We start from the raw sequence: 20,693 nt of genomic DNA on the forward strand, positions 1-20,693 counted from the left end.
AGGCTGAGGCAGGAGGATCGCTTGAGCCCAGGAGTTTGAGGTTGCTGTGAGCTAGGGTGATGCCACAGTACTCTAGCCCGGGCAGCAGAGCGAGACTCTGTCTCAATAATAATAATAATAATAATTTTAATTAAAAACTTATGTCAGGGTTTTGACTGGAATTGCATTGATTTTATAGATTGATTGGAGACAACTGTATTTCTATTTAATAACATTTAGCCTTCCTATCTCTCCATTTTCTTTTAACATCTCTAAATGAAGTTTTATAATTTTCCCATCTGTTGTGAGGCCATCCTATGGAACTTTTCCATACTTTAGTAGCGGCATTGGGACTGTACGCATTTGTCAAAACTTGCAAAATGGAGTGAATATTACTGTGTGCAAATGAAACCTTAATCAAAAGGTTTTTGACGGCTAGGCGGCAAGATTGTGTAAATAAATAGTCACTGACCTAAAAGAATCACTTCTGCCACGCAGAAAGCCGAGAACATCGCGACTTACGACACAGAAGTCTCAGATGGGGCCAGTGCGTCCAGATCTGACTATGGGACCCCGACTGCGCAAACCTAGGGGCACTGGGGTGGGACACAGGTGCTGCCCCGCGCTGTGCCCCGCCTGGGTGCCGTCACGTGTCCGGCTCAGGCGCCCTCACCTGCGTGCTGTCACCTGTTGGTGCCAGTCATGTGTCCCTCAGGGCGTGCTGTCACCTGTTGGTGTCAGTCATGTGTCCAGGATTCAGGCGCAGCCCCGCGCCCGGGTGCGGTTAGGGGGACCCGGCTGGGCGCAGTCGCGTGCGGGGAGGGGAGTCACCTGCTGGGGGCGCACTCACGTCCTGGGGCATTGTCACGTGACGGGGCACAGTCACCTGCTGGGGGCGCAGTCACATGCCCCGGAGATGCTGCCCGCGCAGGCTGGGGGCGCGGTCCTGCGTCACGTGCTGGGGGCACGGACTCCGGCCTCATGGCCTTTGCCCTGGGCTTGCTGCTGCTGCTGCTCGCGGGGACCCCCACTCGGCTCGCTGCTGCGGCCGACGGGCACCCCGAGAGCAAGTGGATCTCCCTGAGTGGCAACACGGGTAGGCCCTGGGGCCCTTCGCCTCGGTGGGGACGGCGCCCTCGGGCCCCCAGCTGGGCCCTCCCCGTCCCCTGCCCGCCCCTCCCCCAGCCCTCTCCCCTCCCCCGCGGCCCCAGCCCTCGCCCGTCCTCTCCCGCAGCCTGTGGCCGGCGTGCCGCGGAAGGGAGGGTCATGGGCGGCGCCCCGGCCGCCGAGAAGAAGTGGCCGTGGCAGGTCAGCGTGCACTACTTCGGCTTACACGTCTGCGGCGGCTCCATCATCAACGAGTACTGGGTGCTGTCGGCTGCGCACTGCTTCGACCGGTGAGGGGGGCCGGACGGGGCGCCCCGACGGTCCCGCGCGCGCCGCCCGCTCCCCGCGCGCCAGGCCGCCCCCCAGAGCTCGGCCCTGCTCCCAAGTGCCAGCCCGGCCCCCCAACGCGCCGCCCGCTCCCCGCGCGCGAGGCCGCCCCCCAGAGCTCGGCCCTGCTCCCAAGTGCCAGCCCGGCCCCCCAACGCGCCGCCCGCTCCCCGCGCGCCAGGCCGCCCCCCAGAGCTCGGCCCTGCTCCCAAGTGCCAGCCCGGCCCCCCAACGCGCCGCCCGCTCCCCGCGCGCGAGGCTGGTCCCCCCAGAGCTCGGCCCGGCCTCTAAGTACCAGCCCGGCCCCCCAACGTGCCGCCCGCTCCCCGCGCGCGAGGCCGAGGCCGCCCCCCAGAGCTCGTCCGGGCTCCCGAGTGCCAGCCTGGCCCCCCAACGCGCCACCCGCTCCCCGCGCGCGAGGCTGGTCCCCCCAGAGCTCGTCCGGGCTCCCGAGTGCCAGCCTGGCCCCCCAACGCGCCGCCCGCTCCCCGCGCGCGAGGCCGCCCCCCAGAGCTCGGCCCGGCTCCCGAGTGCCAGCCCGGCCCCCCAACGCGCCACCCGCTCCCCGCGCGCGAGGCCGCCCCCCAGAGCTCGTCCGGGCTCCCGAGTGCCAGCCTGGTCCCCCAACGCGCCGCCCGCTCCCCGCGCGCGAGGCCGCCCCCCAGAGCTCGTCCGGGCTCCCGAGTGCCAGCCTGGCCCCCCAACGCGCCACCCGCTCCCCGCGCGCGAGGCCGCCCCCCAGAGCTCGTCCGGGCTCCCGAGTGCCAGCCTGGCCCCCCAACGCACCGCCCGCTCCCCGCGCGCGAGGCCGAGGCCGCCCCCCAGAGCTCGGCCCGGCTCCCGAGTGCCAGCCTGGCCCCCCAACGCACCGCCCGCTCCCCGCGCGCGAGGCCGCCCCCCAGAGCTCGGCCCGGCTCCCGAGTGCCAGCCCGGCCCCCCAACGCGCCACCCGCTCCCCGCGCGCGAGGCCACCCCCCGAGCTCACAGGCTGTCCCCATGCGCACGCACAGCCTCATTCACGGCGGCTGCCCCGTGCACGGTCTGGTCCCCGCGCGCGAGGCTGGTCCCCAAGCACAGGGCCCGTCCAGAAACGCACAGCCGCCCCCCCCCCCCCCGCAGCTGCCCTGCGCCCAGAGGCTCCGCTCCCCTGTGGCCATCTGCCCTTGCCAGGTGTCCTGGGTGAGAGAGAGAGAGAGTCCCACCTGCCGGGCTGCTGGAGCCCGTTGGTCTCTGGAGCCTCCATGGGCCCCAGGCAAGCCTCCTTTGGGGGCAGTTCTGCCTGATGGCCAGGTAAGCCCCCACTGTGCTTCCAGCGGGGGACTGGCTTTGAGCCCAGGCGGCCCCTCCCCCGGGCCCCCCCAGGGCCGGTGCGCTGGTGCCGGGGGAGCTGCAGGCATTGTGCCTTTGTTCTGGCCCCTGCAGGGGCAAAAGCGTTAATGCTTTGGACATGTACGTGGGCCTCGTGAACCTCAAGGTAGCCGGCAGCCACACCCAGTGGTTCGAGGTGAACAAAGTGATCCGGCACCCCACGTACCAGTTGCAGCACCCCATCGGAGGCGACGTGGCCCTGGTGCAGCTGAAGTCCCCCATCGTGTTCTCTGACTTCGTGCTCCCCGTCTGCCTCTCACCTCCAGAAATGAACCTCACCGGACTTTCACTTAATTGTTGGGTCACCGGATGGGGGATGGTCTCACGGGACGGTAAGGAACAAAGCCAAAGGGCAGGGGGGCGATTCCTTTATTGCGGTTTGTGGACCGGTGGGGATGTGGATCAACGGTGGATCAATGTGGATCAATCAACGTTGTTTTTGTCTGTCAATGTGGACTTTTTGTTTTATCCCAGACTGGCTCTGTTGTATGCAGAAAAATGATGACCGCTACTTTGAGTGTGAAATTGGAAAGCAGTACTTCAAGAACACAAGTTTATAAGCATAGTTATTCGTAAAATTTTAAATTCAATTTAGAAATCTTTTAGCCTATTGAAAAAAAATTAGTTAATGTACTTGTCCCCTTAAAGGCCTGTGTTTTCTTTCTAGGTTTATACCTGGGCACTTGAGAATATTTAGGGCCATTCAAAAGAGATTTTTTTAAGTTGCATTTGTTAATCAGTCACCACTGTTTATTTCTGCACATGATCTCGCATCTAGCCATCTTACAGAACTCGTTTTCAATAGTTTGTCAAATGATTATTTTGATGGTTCTAGATCAAAGATCATATTTTCTTCAAATAAAGACTGTTTTATGACTTCTTTCTTTCCCCATATTTTGTCTTTTATTTTTCTTGTCTTCTTGCAGTGGTTGGAATGATGCTAGCTTTCGTTTTCTTGTATTTGATTGTATTGGAAATGCTTCTAATGGCTTCCTATTAAGTTGTGTCCTGGCCTGGAGGTTTCAGGTTGAAATATAATTACAACAGGTTAAGAAAGTTACCCTTTATAGGTGGTTTACTGAATTATTTAAAAATTTATAAATCAGTATAGATTTTATGGAAGCACTGGTAGCAACTCTTGAGAGGGTCATATAGTTTTGTTCTTTTAATCTGTCGGTGCCAAGAATAGGTATTTCGTGTGAAAGGCCCTTGAGCTCAAAACCAACCAGCCCAAAAACCTCCTCTTGCAGACTTTCCAGATTGGCTCCGTGCCTAGGCACTTCTTCAGCAGCTAGTCAGGCTTACATGAGCCTGGATTGGTCGGTCTGAGGTGCAAGCTGGGGTCTTCTCAGGTTCTCTTCTGAGCACGTGTCCTACCCTGGGCATGTGCATGGTCCTCGAAATTCCCCCAAGAACAGGGGTGCTCTTGAGTGTCCTCCCTTCCCTAAGAGACTGTCCCCAGCTCTTGCTGCTGGGCCTTAGGCAGCCTGTTGTGTGTTCTGCCTGTAATCTATCGCCCTGGCTTGCACAGGTTCTGAGCGGTGCCCACCACTTTTCCAGCCTGACTTCCGAGTTGGGCAAAACGGAGGCGAGTGGCTTGTGTCAGTCCTGCAGGGAGCTCCCCAAGACAAGTGAGGACGGACATGCACAGTAATTTGCACATAAGGTCTACCCCGCTCCTTCTGGAACCCGAGCCCAGTGCTCTGCCCTGGAAATAGGGTCTCCCTCTTCAAGGCGATGCTGCGCTGTGCAGAGAACAAGCGAAGACGCCACAAAGCTTTTCTTCCATCTTGAAGTTGTCTTTTTTCGAGTCGGCATTCCAATGGTTGCTATGAGCCTTTAACCATTTTCCAGAGTTCTGAGAAAGCTGCTTCTGACAGTGTCTGCTTGGTTTTCAGTGTTTCCGTGGGGGAACAAGAGGTTGAGGCTCCGACTCTTGCTATTTTTCTCGCCTTCTGGGACTGTTATCAGGATGGCATTAAATCTACAGGCCAATTTTGGGAATCTTAACAACATTGGCTCATCCAATCCATGAATATGGGATATGTCTTTTTTTATGTAGATCTTAATTTCAGCAATATGTTGCAGTATTTGGTTGTGCAGGTCTTATACATCTTCTGTTAAGTTTATTCCTATTTTATTATTTTTGGACCTATTGTGAATGGGATTTTCTTAATTCCATTTCTGGTTGCCTTTCTCTGTCTTGCTTCATTATACTGGCTACGGCCTCCACTGCAGTGTTCGATATAAGTGGTAATAGTGGGTGTCCTTGCCTGGTTCCTTATCTTAGTGGGAGAAAACAGTCTTTCACCATCAAGAATGATATTAGCTGTGGGTTTTTCGTGGGTACTCTTTAACAGATGAGAAAGCTTTCCTTTGTTCCTGGTTTTTTGAGAGTCTTTATCATAAATAAGACATGGATTTTTTTTTTCTAATGCTTTTTCTGCATCTATTGAGATGTTCATGTGGCTTTTTTTTTTTTTTTTCAAGACAAGATCTTACTCTGTTGCCCAGGCTGGAGTGCAGCGGTATGATCATAGCCCACTGCAGCCTCCCACTCCTGGGCTCAAGCAATCCTCCCACTTCAGTCTCCTGAGTAGCTGGGACTACAGGCACACACCACCATGCCTGGCTAATTCTTTTTATTTTTTGTAGAGATGGGGGTCTCACTATGTTGCCCAGGTTGGTCTCAAACCCCTGGCCTCAAGTGATCCTCCCACCTCGGCCTCCCAACATGCTGGGATTACAGATGGGAGCCACTGTGCCTGGCCTCCCATAGCTTTTTAACTTTTACTTTATTAATACAGTGTGTTACCTTGATTGTTTTTTGGATGTTGAGCCAACTTTGCATTCCTATAATTAATCCTTCCTGGTCATTGTGTATAATACTTTTTATAGGTTGCTGGAAATAGTTTGCTCACACTTGTTAAAGTTTTTGCATCTATATTTATGAGTTATATTGGCTGTATTTTTCTTGTTATAGTTTTGTCTGATTCTGGTATCAGAGTAATATTTGTTTTTGTAGTAATGCTGTTTCTCCCTTAAATATTTGATAGAATTCACTAGTGAAGCTACCTGGGCTTGGCCTTTTCTTTGTGGAAAGATTTTTTTTATTATTTATTCAATTTATTTATTATTAATATTTTCTTTTTACTCTTTTTGTACAGGTCTATTCAGATTTCTATTTCTTCTTGAGTTTAAAGTGTCTAATTTGATAGCACACAGTTGTTCATAATAGTTTCATAATCTGTTTAATTTTTAAAGGGCTAGTAGTCATATTTTTCTTTCTTTCCTAACTTTGGTAATTTTTGTCTTCTTTCTTTTCATCTTGGTCATTATAACTAAAGGTTTATCAATTTTAGTTGTCTTTTCCAAGACTGACTTTTGGTCATTGATTTTCCGTATTGCTTTTCTGTTGTCTATTTCCTTGATTTCCACTCTGCTTTTTCTTATTTCCTTTCTTCTGATTGCTTTGAGTTGAGTTGTCTTTTTTTTTTTCATAATTTCCTAAGGCTGAAGCTTAGAGAGGCTTGTGACCTTTCTGCTTCTAATATAAGCATTTAATGCTGTAAATTCCCCTCTATGTACTGTTGTAAGTGTATTCCACACATTTCGACATACTATGTTTTTGTTTTCATTTGGTTCAAGGCATTATCTAATTTCCTTCATAATTTTTCTTTAAAGTTTGTTATTTAATTTTAAGTATTTGGTGAATTCCCAAATTTCTTTTGTTAATTTCAACTTTAATTCCATTGTGCTCGGAGAAAATACTTGGAATTTTATATTTCTTGAACTTACTGAGACATGTATTATGGCCTAGCATTCGCTCTGTCCTGGAGGATGTTCCATGTGTGTTTGAAAAGAATGTGTGTCTTGTCAATGGTGTGGGATTTTTCATAAATCACAGGTTGAGTTGACTGATAATGTTTTTAAGTCTTCTAGATCCTTACTGGTTGTCTGTCTTTTTAAAAATCAATTATTTAAAATAGGATATTTATCTCTCTAACTATGATTGGTGAATTGTTTATTTCTCCTTCCAAGTGTGTCAGGTTTTGCTTCATGTATTTCCAGGCTCTGACTGGTTGCATAGGTGTTTATAATTGTATCTTTGTGATGTATTGATTCTATCATTATCATTTTTTTAAATATCTCCCTTTGTCCCTGGTCATATTGCTTGTTTTAAAGTCTATTTTGTCTGATACTAATCTAGCCACTTAGGCTTTCTTATAGTTACTGTTTGCATGGTAGTATACCTTTTTTCATCCTTTTACTTTCAACCTCTATGTGACTTGCGCTCTAAAGTGTATCTTTTGTAGACAAGGCACAGTTAGGTGATCCCTTTACATCCAGGCTGGAAGTGTCTGCCTTTTGGTTGAAGTATTTAGTCCATTTACATTTAATGTAATGACCGATATTATTGGATTTAAATTTGCCATTTTGCTAAATGTCTTCTATATATCTATGTAATTTCTTTCCTCTGTTCTTCTGTTCACGCCTTCTTTTGTGTGAAGGAAGTGCTTTTTGGTGGTATACCATCTTAATTTTTCTCTTGATCTTTATATGTTTAAACTTTTTTCCTAAACAGTTGCTGTAGGGATTACTTCATTTATAACAGTCAACTCAGATTTTACTAACTTAATTCTGGTGAAATATAGCAAGTTCATTTACATATTGCTCCACCGACTCTTGGGCTAATAGTGTCAGATACAGTGCTGCTCATACAATAAAAACCCCAGACTATAGTTATGATTATTGTTTTATACAACCTAGTTTTTAAAAGAGATTGAGAGAAGAAAAGGGGGAAGTATTTTGATGCATTGATTTCTGATGCTCTCCATTTATTCCTATTAAAGTAGCATCTGGTGTCATTTCCTTTCAGCTTGAAAGATTCCTTTAATATCTCATGAAAGGTAAGCCAAATTTTTCTCAGTTTTTGTTTACCTGGGAATGTCTTTGTGTTTTGCCTACATTTTTGAGAGATAGTTTTGTTGCATACAGAATTCATGTCTGAAGGGTTTTTTCTTTGAGCATTTTCTTTCTTTCTTTCTTTTTGAGACAGAGTCTCACTCTGTTGCCCAGGCTAGAGTGAGTGCTGTGGCATCAGCCTAGCTCACAGCAACCTCCAACTCCTGGGCTCAAGCAATCCTCCTGCCTCAGCCTCCCAAGTAGCTGGGACTACAGGCATGCGCCACCATGCCCGGCTAATTTTTTCTATTTATTTTTAGTTGGCCGATTCGTTTCTTTCTATTTTTAGTAGAGACGGGGTCTTGCTCTTGCTCAGGCTGGTTTCAAACTCCTGACCTTGAGCAATCCACCTGCCTCAGCCTCCCAGAGTGCTAGGATGACAGGTGTGAGCCACCGTGCTGTAGGGATTACAATAGGATATTTGTAATCATTGCAAATGTCTCTCTGCGTGGAGGTTCAGGCTGGTGTCACTTTGCAAGGACGGATCTTTACACAACTTTCTGAGCGGCTACCACACCCACCTTTTTTGTTTTGTTTTTTGGGTTTTTTTTTTTTTAGATATGCACTTTCTAAACTTCGTCACTGCCTCTTTGGGTGTGTTAGACTGCCCTGGGGTGGCAGGCACGTGGGCACATCTGGAGTCCCTCATGGGGACCGTCCACGAGGCACCCTCTTAATTTCTTCACGGACTTGAGGGAGGGGCCAACAGCCACGACCTCAGTTAATCCTTATTCTGAGGCTACGTCTCATGCGATTTTCTTTCTGCTCCCAGGCTTCGTTTTATCTTGAGAATATCTTGCTAGCTGGAAAGACGTGAGAACAGAAGCAATCTGACTTTGCGACTCAGCAAACCCCACTCCGTTTATTACAGGGCTCAGCGAATTATAGACAGCAGGCCAGATCCAGTCCATTGCCTGTTTTTGGATGACCTGCAAGCTTAGGGTGGTTTCTACACTTTTAAATGGTTGAGGGGGAAAAAAAGTGCCAAAGAATAATATTTCACAAAACATGAAAACTGCACAAAATTCAGTGTCCATAAATTTTTCTTTGAACACGCGTGTGCCCATGTATGTGCACACTGTCCCTGGCCGAGGCGAGCAGCAGCTGCTGCAGAGACCGCCGGCCCCTCGAGGGCTGAGACGGTCACCGTGTGCCGTGTACAGTCTGCTCGCCCTCCTGTGCCGATTCCCTCTGACCCGGCGTGAAAGCCGGCATCTTCTGAGCTCAGCTCCCTTTTGTGGTGCAAAGTTTGCCCCGGCCAGCAGCAACCCCCGGACTTCCGTACTTCGGCCTGGAAGTCACCTTTTCAGGGTTCTCAAGTTCACCAAGCACATTTTCCACCTTCCAAGTCACCATCAGCGACAGTTCTGCCACTTCGGAACACAGGCCGGCGTCTTCCCAGACTCCTAGGTCAGTTTTCTCTTCCTCTCCTCAGATCCCACTTGTCGGGGCTCCCCCCGCCCCCCACCAGCTCCCCACACCGAGGCCGCGTTTCTGCGACTTTAACAGAAGCTCCAACTCCTGGATAGCGTTTCTGCGTCTGTGGCCGGGGGGGCCGAGCCCGGCTGGCTGGACCCTGTCCAGGGAAGAGCGAGAAACATAAGCCCTTTTCCGGCCGGGCGCGGTGGCTCAGGCCTGTAATCCTAGCGCTCTGGGAGGCCGAGGCGGGAGGATTGCTCGAGGTCAGGAGTTCGAAACCAGCCTGAGCAAGAGCGAGACCCCGTCTCTAGTATAAATAGAAAGAACTTAATTGGCCAACTAATATATATAGAGAGAGAGGAAAAAATTAGCCGGGCATGGTGGCACATGCCTGTAGTCCCAGCTACTTGGGAGGCTGAGGCAGGAGGATCGCTTGAGCCCAGGAGTTTGAGGTTGCTGTGAGCTAGGCTGATGCCACGGCACTCACTCTAGCCTGGGCAACAAAGCGAGACTCTGTCTCAAAAAAAAAACAACAAAAAAACATAAGCCCTTTTGCAAACCTCTGCTTGAATCCCCCCAGCACGGTTCACGTCCCCTGAATTCGCGTCTTGCCGCCCAGCATGCGACGCGGACGCTGCTCTCGGTGCAGCTCCGTCTTCTCGGCAGCCTCTTGTGCGGCCGCGCCACGTTTTCCTCCTGCGTGTGATGTTGACAGTGGCTGCTTCAAAGTCAGCAATGCTTGAGACCACGTTTTCCAGTAGTCTTTTATTTTTAGCCACATCGAGGAAGATTCAATCCACCTGAAGCCAGGGCCACTTGCATCCCAGCAGCAGCACCCGTTTCGGGTCCGATCTCACGCTTGGCGCCCACGTCCGCTCCGCAGGGGTGCGGGCAGGGCCGGGGCGGGCGTGCCAGCCGTCTCCGCAGGCCCGGGGCATAGCCCTTCCTCCAGGCTCTCTCGTTTCAGGAGACATTTCCCCAAACGCGGCCCAGAGCTCGCTCCCTCCTGAGACACGGGATGCCACTTCCCTTGCCTGGGGTCCGTCTCTCTGTCTGTCTGTCTGTCTCTCTCTCTCTCGCCCTCGGGCTCACAGAACTGGATCCATTCTAATGCTCAGCTCCAAAACCGCCGTCTTGGTTAGCTCCTGCGTGCTCCCCTTTCACTGTTTGCTTGCTTGGGGTGACACGGTTCACACGCGTCTGTAATAACGCCCAGGGGCACGCCACTCCCACGGGGAGAGCAGGGCACGGGCAGCAGCGTGTCCGTCTGCCCCTGTGGTCCCGCCCCGCCGGGCCCGTCTCTCCGCGCCTGCGGGGACTTGCCACACACGGGTGCAGGCGATTCGTGGCATGTGCACGGACCCCCTTTGCATAGGAATCCGCTGCCCGTCAGGAACCGAGGCCCGCAGACTGGGAAAGCTCCAGCCTTGCCTGGGGAGCAGCAGCTGCGCCCTCTCGCCGGGGCTGCCCTGGCAGCCTCCTCTCTCAAACCCTGCGACTAGGGATCGCCCCGCCCTCTGCACAAGACGCGCCCACACGGTCACGGCCTTGCCTTGGCAGAGCTCAGCAAGAAAGTTGTCTCTGCCTGATGCAGCACATTCTGCGTCAGCAGCGCCCCGAATAGATCCTGGGGCCACGTAATCCCATTTCACAGTGCCCCTGTCTAGGCCAGAAACCAAAAAGAACTGGAAGTAGCCCCCATCTTTATTTAGGTCACTGGGAAAACATTACATACCATCCAGTTCCACGACGATATGTATTTCCTCTTTGATTTTCGCTCTTTTCCCATTCTCCCATACCCTGCAAACCTTTGAAAATTAAAAAACAAAAAAACTCCACGTGACACACAACTCACTAAACTGTCCTGTCTCCTACTCACTGAACTCTTCATTGAATGTTCTCTCCGCCTTCTTTTATTTGTTTTAACTTTTTAGAATTGGTTTTTGATGTAAGTATCTTGAGACCAAACTCAAATCAAGACATAGAATAGGCCAGGCGTGGTGGCTCACAGCTGTAATCCCAGCACACTGGGAGGTCGAGGTGGGCAGGATCACTTGAGCTCAGGAGTTTGAGACCAGCCTGAGCAAGAGCGAGATCCCATCTCTACTAAAAATAAAAAAATTTAGCCGGACATGGTGGTGCTTCCCTGTGGTCCCGGCCACTCAGGAGGCTGAGGCAGGAGGATCACTTGAGCCCAGGAGTTTGGAGTTGCTGTGAGCTGTGATGACACCACTGCATATCAGGGCAACAGAGCAAGACTCTTGTCTCAAGGAAAAAAAAAGAAGAAGAAGAAGACATAGAACATTTTCAAGCCAGGCATGGTGGCTCACACCTATAATCCCAGCTACTCCAGAGGCTGAGTTGGGAGAATCACTCCAGGCCAGGAGTTTAAGACTAGCCTGGGTAATATAGTGAAACTTTGCCTCTACAAAAAATAAGACATAGAACATTTTCATCATCTCAGAATATTTTCTCCCACTGTTTTAACAGTCATCCTTTTCTTCCAAGGCAACTATTGCCCTAATTTCTGTTCCCGTTAATGAGGCTTATGCTTTTGAACTTCATATAAATGAAATAATACAGTATGTACTACCATGACTTGTACCTTTTGCTCACTATAGTCTGTAAGATTGATTTGTGTTTTTATGTGTCACTAATTCCTTTTTATTTATTCTTGAGGAATAGTTAGTTAGTAGCATGAATATACCAAAGTTTGTTTATCCATTTTTCTGTTGATGGACATTTGAGTTGTTTTGGTTTATCCATTTTTCTGTTGATGGACATTTGAGTTGTTTTGGCTTATCCATTTTTCTGTTGATGGACATTTGAGTTGTTTTGGTTTTAGGCAATTGCAGATAACGCTTTTCTGAACATTCTTTTCCTTTTTTGTGCAGATGTGCTTTCATTGTTCTTGAGTACATGCATAACAATGGAATTACTTGGTCATGCACTTTTGGAGAGCTGCAAATAATTTTGCAAATTGAGGGTACCATGTTATGCTTTCATCAGCAATGAATAACAGTTGCAGATTTGTCTATCAGAAGTAGTTTTTATTCCACCTTCAATTCTGAAAGACAATTTTACTAAATACAGAATTCTGTGTTAACAGTTTTCTGGTCTTGTTTTGCAAGAGGTTGCTCCATTTTCTTCTGAGCTGCCTAGTTTTTGATAAGAAGCCTGTTGTAACTCTTATCCTTGGTCCTCTGGAAGTAATACTTTACCCCTCCGTGGCAGCCTTCAAGATTCCTGCTCAACTCTGTTTCTCAGCCATTTGACAATAATGTTTTTGGGGTGTGTGTTTGTTTTATTCTAGATTGGGGTTCTCTGAACTTCTTGCATCTGTGGTTGCCTTTAATTTTGGAGATTTCTTGGCCATTATGTCTTCCCATATTTATTGTCCTGTGCTCTCTCTCTTCTCCCTCTGGGACTAACTCCACGCACGTTATGTTGTTTGCTTTTGTTTCCCAACCTTGGCTTTCTTCTGCTCCTCCCCACTCCTCTTGCACCACCCTTTTCCCCTTTGTGTTTCAGTTTGGGTAATTTCCATTGACCTCTCTTCAAGGTCACTGATTTTTTTTTTCCCTCAGCTATGCCCAGTCTGCTGATAACCCCATCAAAGGAATTTTTCTTCCCTGATACTATGTTTTTATTTCAAACATTTCCAATTGATTCTTTTCTTTTCTAGTTTGCATTTTTCTGCTTAACTTCTTCATTTGTCCATGCATGTTGTTCACTTTCCAATAATTCCTTTAACATATCCGTCACAGCTGTTGTAAAGTCCCTGTCAGATACTTGCAGTATCTGGGTCATCTGTGGATCTGATTTTGTACAATGTTTTATCTCTTAACAATGGGTCTGGTGTTCTGTTTTTGCCCCCCCCCCCATTTTGTGTGTGTATGTGTGCTTGTTTTTGGTTGAATGCCAGATATCATAGAACAATATTTAAGACACAAAACTCTGCACCCAAAACCAGATATTCCTCTTCTTCCGAGCCATGAATGAGGATGGGGTGGAGTGGAGTCAGTCTAGTGAGTCCTTGAGCTAGGTGTTGGTCTAATTGTTGCTGCTGTTACCTTCATTGGACCACAGGCTCTGGATTCCTCTAGAGGCGGCTGCAGTTACTGTGCACTTAGTGTGCAGCCTGGAGTTTCTCTGGGTCCTGCTCTGCCCTCTGGCTTTCAACATCCTGTGTATGCCTGTGGCACACGCGTGCTCAGCCTGCGGGGGGGAAAACTGCTCATACCTGTGGTGGCTCTCAAGAGAATCCTAACGTTGCCACCGCCCACCCACACTGCCTGTGCTTTTCACTGGTGTGGGTTCTTGGGCCCAAGAGGCTTCCCCAGGGACATGGGGCTTTGTTTATACCCCTCCTCCAGAGACCGTGGGCTCACGCCAGGCCCTGGGGACAGCAGTATGTGGTGCCCTTCCCCAGTGGCTGGAGGCTTCTGCTTAATCTGGGAGAAGCAAAGCAGGCCGTGCTGTTGTAGGTGCCCCGGGGGGCAGCTGGCCGTGCCCCTCACCACCAAAGGGGCTCACCTGTGGACCTGCTCCACCTGCAGTGTTTCTTGTGAGAACAGAAGAGCCACCGGGGAGACCGCATCTGTGGGGTTCCCTTGCCGGGAGGGGGTGGGACCCCAGACGGCTCCAAAGTCCTCTAGGCATCCTGCGTGTCCTACTCTCAATGTCACAGTCCCAGTGTCCCAGCCTGGGCTCTTCCCTGTGTGTGGTCCGGCGCTTCCCCTGAGTTACTGGGCTCCTCCCGTAGGCCCCCCCCCCCCGCTGTCCCCAGAGCTGGTCCTCCCGAGCTCAGGCGAGCAGCCCTCACCTGGACCCTCCTCCGTGCAGGCGCCTCCTCGGACGAGCTGCAGGAGGTCCAGATCCCTCTGATCCCGATGAACTTGTGCCAGTTCCTCTACGGCCACCCATCCTTCATCCTGCCGAGCATGCTGTGTGCCGGGGACATCTTGAATTCAAAGACTGCATGTGAGGTGTGCCCCAACAGATGGGTGAGAGAGGCCAGGGGTGCCCAGCCCAGGCGACTCAGGTGCGGGCTGTGGGCAGGGGCCTTGCAGCTGAACCTGTGCTGCTGCAGGAGGAGGCATGGATGCCACACACCTGCCACACACCTGCCTCACACCTGCCCCACACCTGCCGCACACCTGCAGCAGCCCTCGCCCTGTGGCTCTGGGCCATGCTGCAGCCAGGGAGAAGGCTGTGTGAGTGGGGAGCACTGGCCCACCCCCATGCAGCAGGGCCTGGACTCCCAAGTTCACAGAAGACCCCCTCTTCCTTTCCAGGGGGACTCTGGGGGCCCACTGGTCTGTGAATTCAACCACACCTGGTTGCAGATTGGAGTCGTGAGCTGGGGCCGCGGCTGCGCCAACCCTCTGTACCCTGCAGTGTATGCCCGAGTGTCCTACTTTGCCAATTGGATATCTGAGGTTGTGAAAATGACACCCCTTCCTCGTCAGCCCGTACCCTCCCTGTCCCCAGCTCTGGGGGCCACCCTCACTGTCCTTGTGGCCACGCTGGCCGGCCCGCCAGTGTTGTGAGGGCCGGGACACCCCCTCCCGGCACCCCCAGGGGCGGCACACTCTGCCCGGCCCAGTGCTGCCCCGAGTGCCGGCACCCGCCTCGGGCCCCGGCCTGGCCCCGGGGAGGGCCACCCGCCTGAGTCCGGGAAGGGCCGAGCTCCCGGAGGGCGAGGTGACGCCCGAGGAAGGCCAAGAGTTCGGGCCGGGAGGGCAGCTGCGATTTGGCCAGATCATTAAACGTTCACAAAGCAAGCCTGGCAGAACCCTGCGTGCACCGTCTCTCCGCCCGGACTCGCCGGCTTCCCTCCCGCACCCGGGACAAGGACCCGCACGGGCCGCACCAGGAGCTGGCGCCGACGGGCGGACTCTGGTGCCAACCCCGGCCCCTCAGCTCAGACAGTTCCCCTTGAGACAGGATCTGGGCAGGGAGAGCAGGCCCCGCCACCCTGCGTCCCTGCGCCGAGACCGAAGCCCAGGCCGTAGGAGAGGTGGCCTTTCCCTCACTGGCTTCTGTCAAGATGTCTCTCTTTGCCTTTGAACTTCTTTGGGTTGAACGGGACGTGTCCAGGTGTAGGTTTTCTAGGACGTGTCCTTCTTGGTGTTCCCTGAGCTCCCTGGATCCCTGGTTTCGCATCTGTAATCTGGGGACATGTCCAGCCGTTATCACTTCAAATATTTCTTCTGCTCTTCTGTCTGTTCCTTCTCCTTCTGGTGTTCCCGTTAGACCTTTCCTCATTGTCCCAGAAGTTATCGGATGCTCTCTCCCGCTTTTGCGTTCTTTTTCCTCTTTGCTTCTCAATTCTGGAAGTTTCTATCGAGAGCTCCCCCTGTTCTTCCCTCCGCGGTGTCCGGGCTGCTCGCGCGGCGTCCGGAGTTCTCCGTTTCTGCGAGGGAGCTTTCGACGTCTGGCATCTTCTAGATTCGCTCTGCGTGCGTGGCCCGTCTCCTCTGGTCTGCGGCCCTCCTCTTAGCACGTTGATCGCAATCACTGCGAATTCCTAGTATGACTGCAAAGCATCTGCCACATCTGAGCTGTCTCTGCAGACTGTGTGGTTATTTTTGTTTTGTTTGATTGGGTTTGGTTGGTTGGGGCGGGGGGGGGAGGTGTTGGTTTTTTGGTTTTGTTTTTGCATGCCTTGAATTTAAAAGACAAAAAAAATTTTATTTCAGCATATGACGGGGTACAAATGTTTAGGCTACATATATTGCCCTTGCCCCACCCGAGTCAGAGCTTCAAGCGTGTCCATCCCCCAGACGGTGGGCACTGCACCATTAGGTGTGAATATACCCATCCCCTCCTCCCCCTCCCATCTGCCCGACACCCAATGAATTTGACTACTATATGTGCACTTAGGTGTTGATCAGTTAATATCATGTAATTTTTTTGTTTAAAGCCAGACCTGGTGTATTAGCTCAGAGGAACTGAGGTGAACAGGCCTCAGCGTAGGGTGAGGTTTTATGTTTATCTGGCTCGCAGTTAGGCCGTGTTTACTGTTTGCTGTAGCTATGGTATCAGAGTCTGAAATTCCCCCTACCGATCTTGTTTTTGTCTCCCCTGTTGTCTTCCGGTTCCCCTAGAGATTCCTTCTTAAATAAACAGGTAGCTCTTTCAGCCGTAATCCCCTGTTCTTAACGTAGGAACCCAACGATGAGATCGTAGGGTACGGGGTGAAGAAGCATTCTGTAGACCTGTGATTTGTTCTCAGTCTGGGCTTCTCAGGTGCTTTTCTCACCTTTCACCTCCACCCCCTTAGGTGAGACCGGAAGCATCACAGGCTGGAGCTGACTGTTCCCCAGCGTGGAAGCCTAGAGGGGCCTGGATCCCTGCGGGAGTCCAACTCTGATAGGTAGACCCTGATAACAACCCAAGTCAGGTTAAAACGTTCCCCTCAAGAGCAGCGTTTGGTTAATGAGAACAGAGAGTGCCGGGCATATTTCAAACTGGCTCCTTCTTCCCTTGCTCTGTCCCAAGCACTGGGAGATTTTTCTCTGGTCTTCACCCTGAGAGCTTGGTGAGGCATCTGGAGCTAAAACTCATGAGAGCGTGGGGACTCCTGTTAGTTACCTGTTAGTTACCTGTTAGTTATCCTGTTAGTCCACGTTTAGTCTCCACCAGTTCCTTGGCTGCCCACTGAGCTTTGCTACCCAGGCTGGCTCCAGCCGGGGCCTCGGCGTCCGTAAGCCGCGACGGTCTCAGTCGGCCGGTCTGTTGCTCCAGCGTTCCGGGACGTGGCTTGTTCCGTGACCCCGTTTCTCTGACAGATGTAAGAGGAGTTGTTGATTTTTAGTTTGTTCATCCTTTTTCTCATTTAAGAATGGGGGTGACGACTCCCATGCCCTTTCCATGCTGACCCGGAAGCCACTCAAATACTTCCATCAAGAGGCACAGCCACTGGGCCAGTTTGGTTCCCCAGGGATACGTTTATGTAGAAAAGACAGCATTTGATTCCTTTCTTTGGAAGCTCTTGAGATCATGGGATGGCTCTCTTTCACCATCCAAACAACGCCAAGTAGTTTCAGAAATATTATTTTTAATTACAGCTTTTATTGCAGAAAAGACCTTCTTTGTTTGTGTGGAACTGCTTCCTGTCTGCGATCACTCCATCACACCGGCCTCCCTGTGATTCCTCCAAGCAAGGAGGCAAAGAACCAGGACAGCAGGCCACTAAAAGGCCAGACCTGACACTTTCCACGCAGTTGTTTTTGTTTTGTTTTGTTTTTGATACAGGGTCTCCCTCTGTTGCCCAGGCTAGAGTGCCGTGGCATCATCATAGCTCACAGCAACCTCAAACTCCTGGGCTCAAGCGATCCTCCTTCCTCAGTGTCCCAAGTAGCTGGGACTACAGATGCGCACCACACCTGGCTAATTTTTTAATTTCTTGTAGGGACAGGGACTCCCTCTTGCTGAAGCTGGTCTAAAATTCATGGCCTCAATCAGTCCTCCTGCTTAGCCTCCCGGAGTGCTGGGGTTACAGGTGTGAGCCGCCGCGCCGGCCCCCACGCAGTTTTTAGTGCCTGGGACTCTGGCTGCATAATCAGAGCGCACGCCATTGCACGCTGTGGGCTCTCCCTTCCAACTCTTACTTCTCGTTAGTTCAATGAGTAACTCGCTATTTAATGCTCACGACTGGTCCTTGTGTCACTGTCTCTCTCGTGGGTTCTTCCAGAAGGGCTCACGCAAGCAACCTTCCCTGAGTTCTTACACATTGATAAGCTTGTCTGGATTCTTAATACTTGAAGGATTTGAATGGCAGTTTTCCTGGATACAAATGCTTGGCTCACTTCTTCTTTGCTTAGCTATCTTACATACCTTATTCCATTTTATTGTTACATAAAAGAGTGTTGCTGTCAGAAAGTCTCATAATGAACTAATTTTCTTTCCCCTATAAGTGATTTGGTCTTAGCATCCATCTTTCTGAATTATATTCTTAGGCAAGATACTGTGCTCTTTTAACATAAAATCTCAAAACTTTTTCTTAGGAAAAGTTTTCCTGAATTAGAGTTTATTATTTGTTCTAGTCCTTTGGTCTTCTTTTCTTTTTAGAGATTCCTGTTATTTTTTTATTTTGAACTCCTTTGCCTACCTTTGATATTTGTCAATTTTTCAGGGATCATTCTTACCCTTTTTCTTAATTTGGTTTTGATTTTTAAAATTGCCTTCCTGTCTGCTAGCTTAATTTTCATTTGTAAAATCATCTTTTCCTTTGATCTTAATATTTTTCTGAGTGCTGCCACCTCATTTCCATGGTTTTCTAATTCTGACTTGTGCTGTTTTTTCATGTCTTGTATCATTTTCTTTTTAACCTGTTTTGAAATAATACATTACAGGGCCAGGTGTGATGGCTTATGCCTGTAATTCCAGGGCTTTTAGGAGGCCAAGGTGGGAGGGTCTCTTGAGGCCAGGAGTTTGAGACCAGCCTGGGCAACATAGTGAAACCCCATCTCTACAAAAACTTTAAAAAATTAGCTGGGCATGTTGGCTGCACCTGTAGTCTCAGCTACTCAGAAAACTGAGGCGGACAGATTGCTTGAGCCCAAAGGTTGGAGGCTGCAGTGAGCTGTGATTGTGCCACTGCACTCTAGCCTGGGCAACGGAGTGAGACCCTGTCCTCCAAAAAAATAAATTAAAAGGGAAAAAGAAATGCACAGTCTGCAGTGATGAAGGTAATACATTTTTTGAGAAGAAAAAGAAAAGAAATGCACAGAGAAGTACCAGAAAGGAGGTGTGGCCTGCTCAGATCTGCAAGACCCCAGGGGGGAAAAGAAGAGAAGAGAAAAGAATGTCCCTGTCCCTCAGGTGGCCAAGCACGGTGGCTGGCAGAACCCAGGGGCTGACTCACTGCTGGTGGGCTGTGGCCAGGCCCAGGTGGGGAGACCCCAGACCCCAGGACAAGCGGGGGTGCAGGGTGGAAGGGCTGCACCGCCCAGCAGCTTCACAGATAATGCACATGCCCTCCCTCCTGCTGCCTGTTTGTCCTTTGGGATTTGGGGCTGTGTAGTGCTGTAAGTCGTGTTTGTGTGCCAGACGTTTTGCATAAGAATCGTACATGATGCAGATGCCGGAATTGGCAAGCGCTGGGAAAGGCCTCCGCGGGTCCACGGCTCACCACCCCGCCCTGCATTGGGCGGAGGCTTTGTCCATGCACACCTGGTTCTGCTGTGCAGGGTGTCCCCTCCCTGTGAATCTGCCGCCCCCACAGGTGCGGCATTCCTGTGGCCCCCAGGGGCGGCCTCTGGGCTTTGTTACTCGGGCCTCACTCGGGCCCCAGATTGCAGCTGATGTCTGCCCCACACCCTTCCTGGCAGGGACTGTGCACTCTGAAGGCGTCTCCCAGGGGGTGACACGTCACCGTCTTCCTCCAAATTCGCTGGCCATGCAAGTCCCAGGGCTGCCAGGCCTTGCTCTGGCAGGTGTGGGCAGGTCCGGGAGAGCCGCGCACCTGTGGGCAGAGGGGACCAGAGACCCGACCGTCCACGCCGCTGCCGGGGCTGAAGATTCCACATCCGCCACCCTGCGGGCCCTCCAGTCGGTTCCAGGGTCCCCGTCCCCGCCCCGCCCTGCATGCATGGGCGCACCTGCATGCATGGGCGCACCTGCCTGCATGGGCGCGCATGCGCACCCCGCCCTGCACGCATGCTCACCTGCACGCATGCGCACCTCCCAGTCCCCGTGCACGGTGGGCGCCCTCTGCCTGGCGAGTCTGTGCAGAGAGACATTTGTGGGACCCTAAGGCCACAATCCCGTGGCTTCCTCATCTGTAACTCACCATTCGCAATCTTCCTCCAAGGACTGACGGAGGGCGAGGCCGTTCTCCTCCGGTCACAGTGTCCTGAGCCCTCCCTACCATCCGGTGGCATTTCTCTGACGTCCCGGAAGCGGCACAAACCGCGCTGGGCGCTCGTGCGCTCGAGTGGGCGTCTCCGCGGCCGGCGGGGCATGCGCAGTGCAGGGCCCGGCTGGAGTGACGCCCAGCCGCCACGTGGGCGACACCTGGGTCGGGGGCGCTGAGACGGCCAGCTGGATCCAGGGGTTCTCCGGCCTGTCGAGCACTGGCAGGCCCCGCCAACCGCAGCTTCCCGCGAGACCAGGTGTGCGCGCAGGTCCCAGCTCTGCAGCCCGGGTGCGGATGCCGCGTGCGCCCCGCAGAGGAGCCTCGATCTCCAGCCGCTGTCTGTGGCTCCAGAGGGGCGGTTAGCGGCCCCGGAGCTGCCTCCCACACCAGCACGGCCCGCCGGGGGCCAGCCCCCGGTCAGCTCTCCGTGGACAGCTGGCCACGGAATTGGGGTGGATTGCGGCGCCTGGGCGTGGGGCGCGGGCGCAGGAGGAGCAGGGCCCACCTCCTCCCAGTGCGCAGCAAGCTCGTCTCCCAGTTTCCGGGCGAACTCTGGGACACCTGGGCGTGCAGAGTGACCACGTCTGGGTGCAGCTGGGAGGCATGCGCTGGGGACCACGCGGCTGCGGTCTGCCTGGGGTCCCAGGTGCTCAGGCTGGTG

General features: G+C 52.0%; 1 protein-coding gene across 1 annotated transcript; it reads left to right on the forward strand.

The window, feature by feature from the left end:
• Window positions 1–851: 851 nt before the first annotated feature.
• PRSS38 (serine protease 38) lies at window positions 852–14,951 on the forward strand. Its single transcript, XM_076009641.1, has 5 exons — window positions 852–1,075; window positions 1,214–1,376; window positions 2,836–3,113; window positions 14,011–14,153; window positions 14,463–14,951. The coding sequence occupies exons 1-5, from the start codon at window positions 961–963 to the stop codon at window positions 14,715–14,717; spliced, it is 954 nt and encodes a 317-aa protein (XP_075865756.1). The 5' UTR covers window positions 852–960; the 3' UTR covers window positions 14,718–14,951.
• Window positions 14,952–20,693: the final 5,742 nt, after the last annotated feature.

The sequence above is a fragment of the Microcebus murinus genome, chromosome 13 (genome assembly GCF_040939455.1).
Source record: "Microcebus murinus isolate Inina chromosome 13, M.murinus_Inina_mat1.0, whole genome shotgun sequence".
NCBI classification, from domain to species: Eukaryota; Metazoa; Chordata; class Mammalia; order Primates; family Cheirogaleidae; genus Microcebus; species Microcebus murinus.

Excerpts from the sequence above, each read along its gene's own strand:
- PRSS38 (XM_076009641.1), top strand. The coding sequence starts at position 961 with ATGGCCTTTGCCCTGGGCTTGCTGCTGCTGCTGCTCGCGGGGACCCCC. Across the intron at positions 1,076-1,213 it reads CTCCCTGAGTGGCAACACGG|CCTGTGGCCGGCGTGCCGCG; the intron begins GTAGGCCCTGGG and ends CCTCTCCCGCAG. Across the intron at positions 14,154-14,462 it reads ATTCAAAGACTGCATGTGAG|GGGGACTCTGGGGGCCCACT; the intron begins GTGTGCCCCAAC and ends CTTCCTTTCCAG.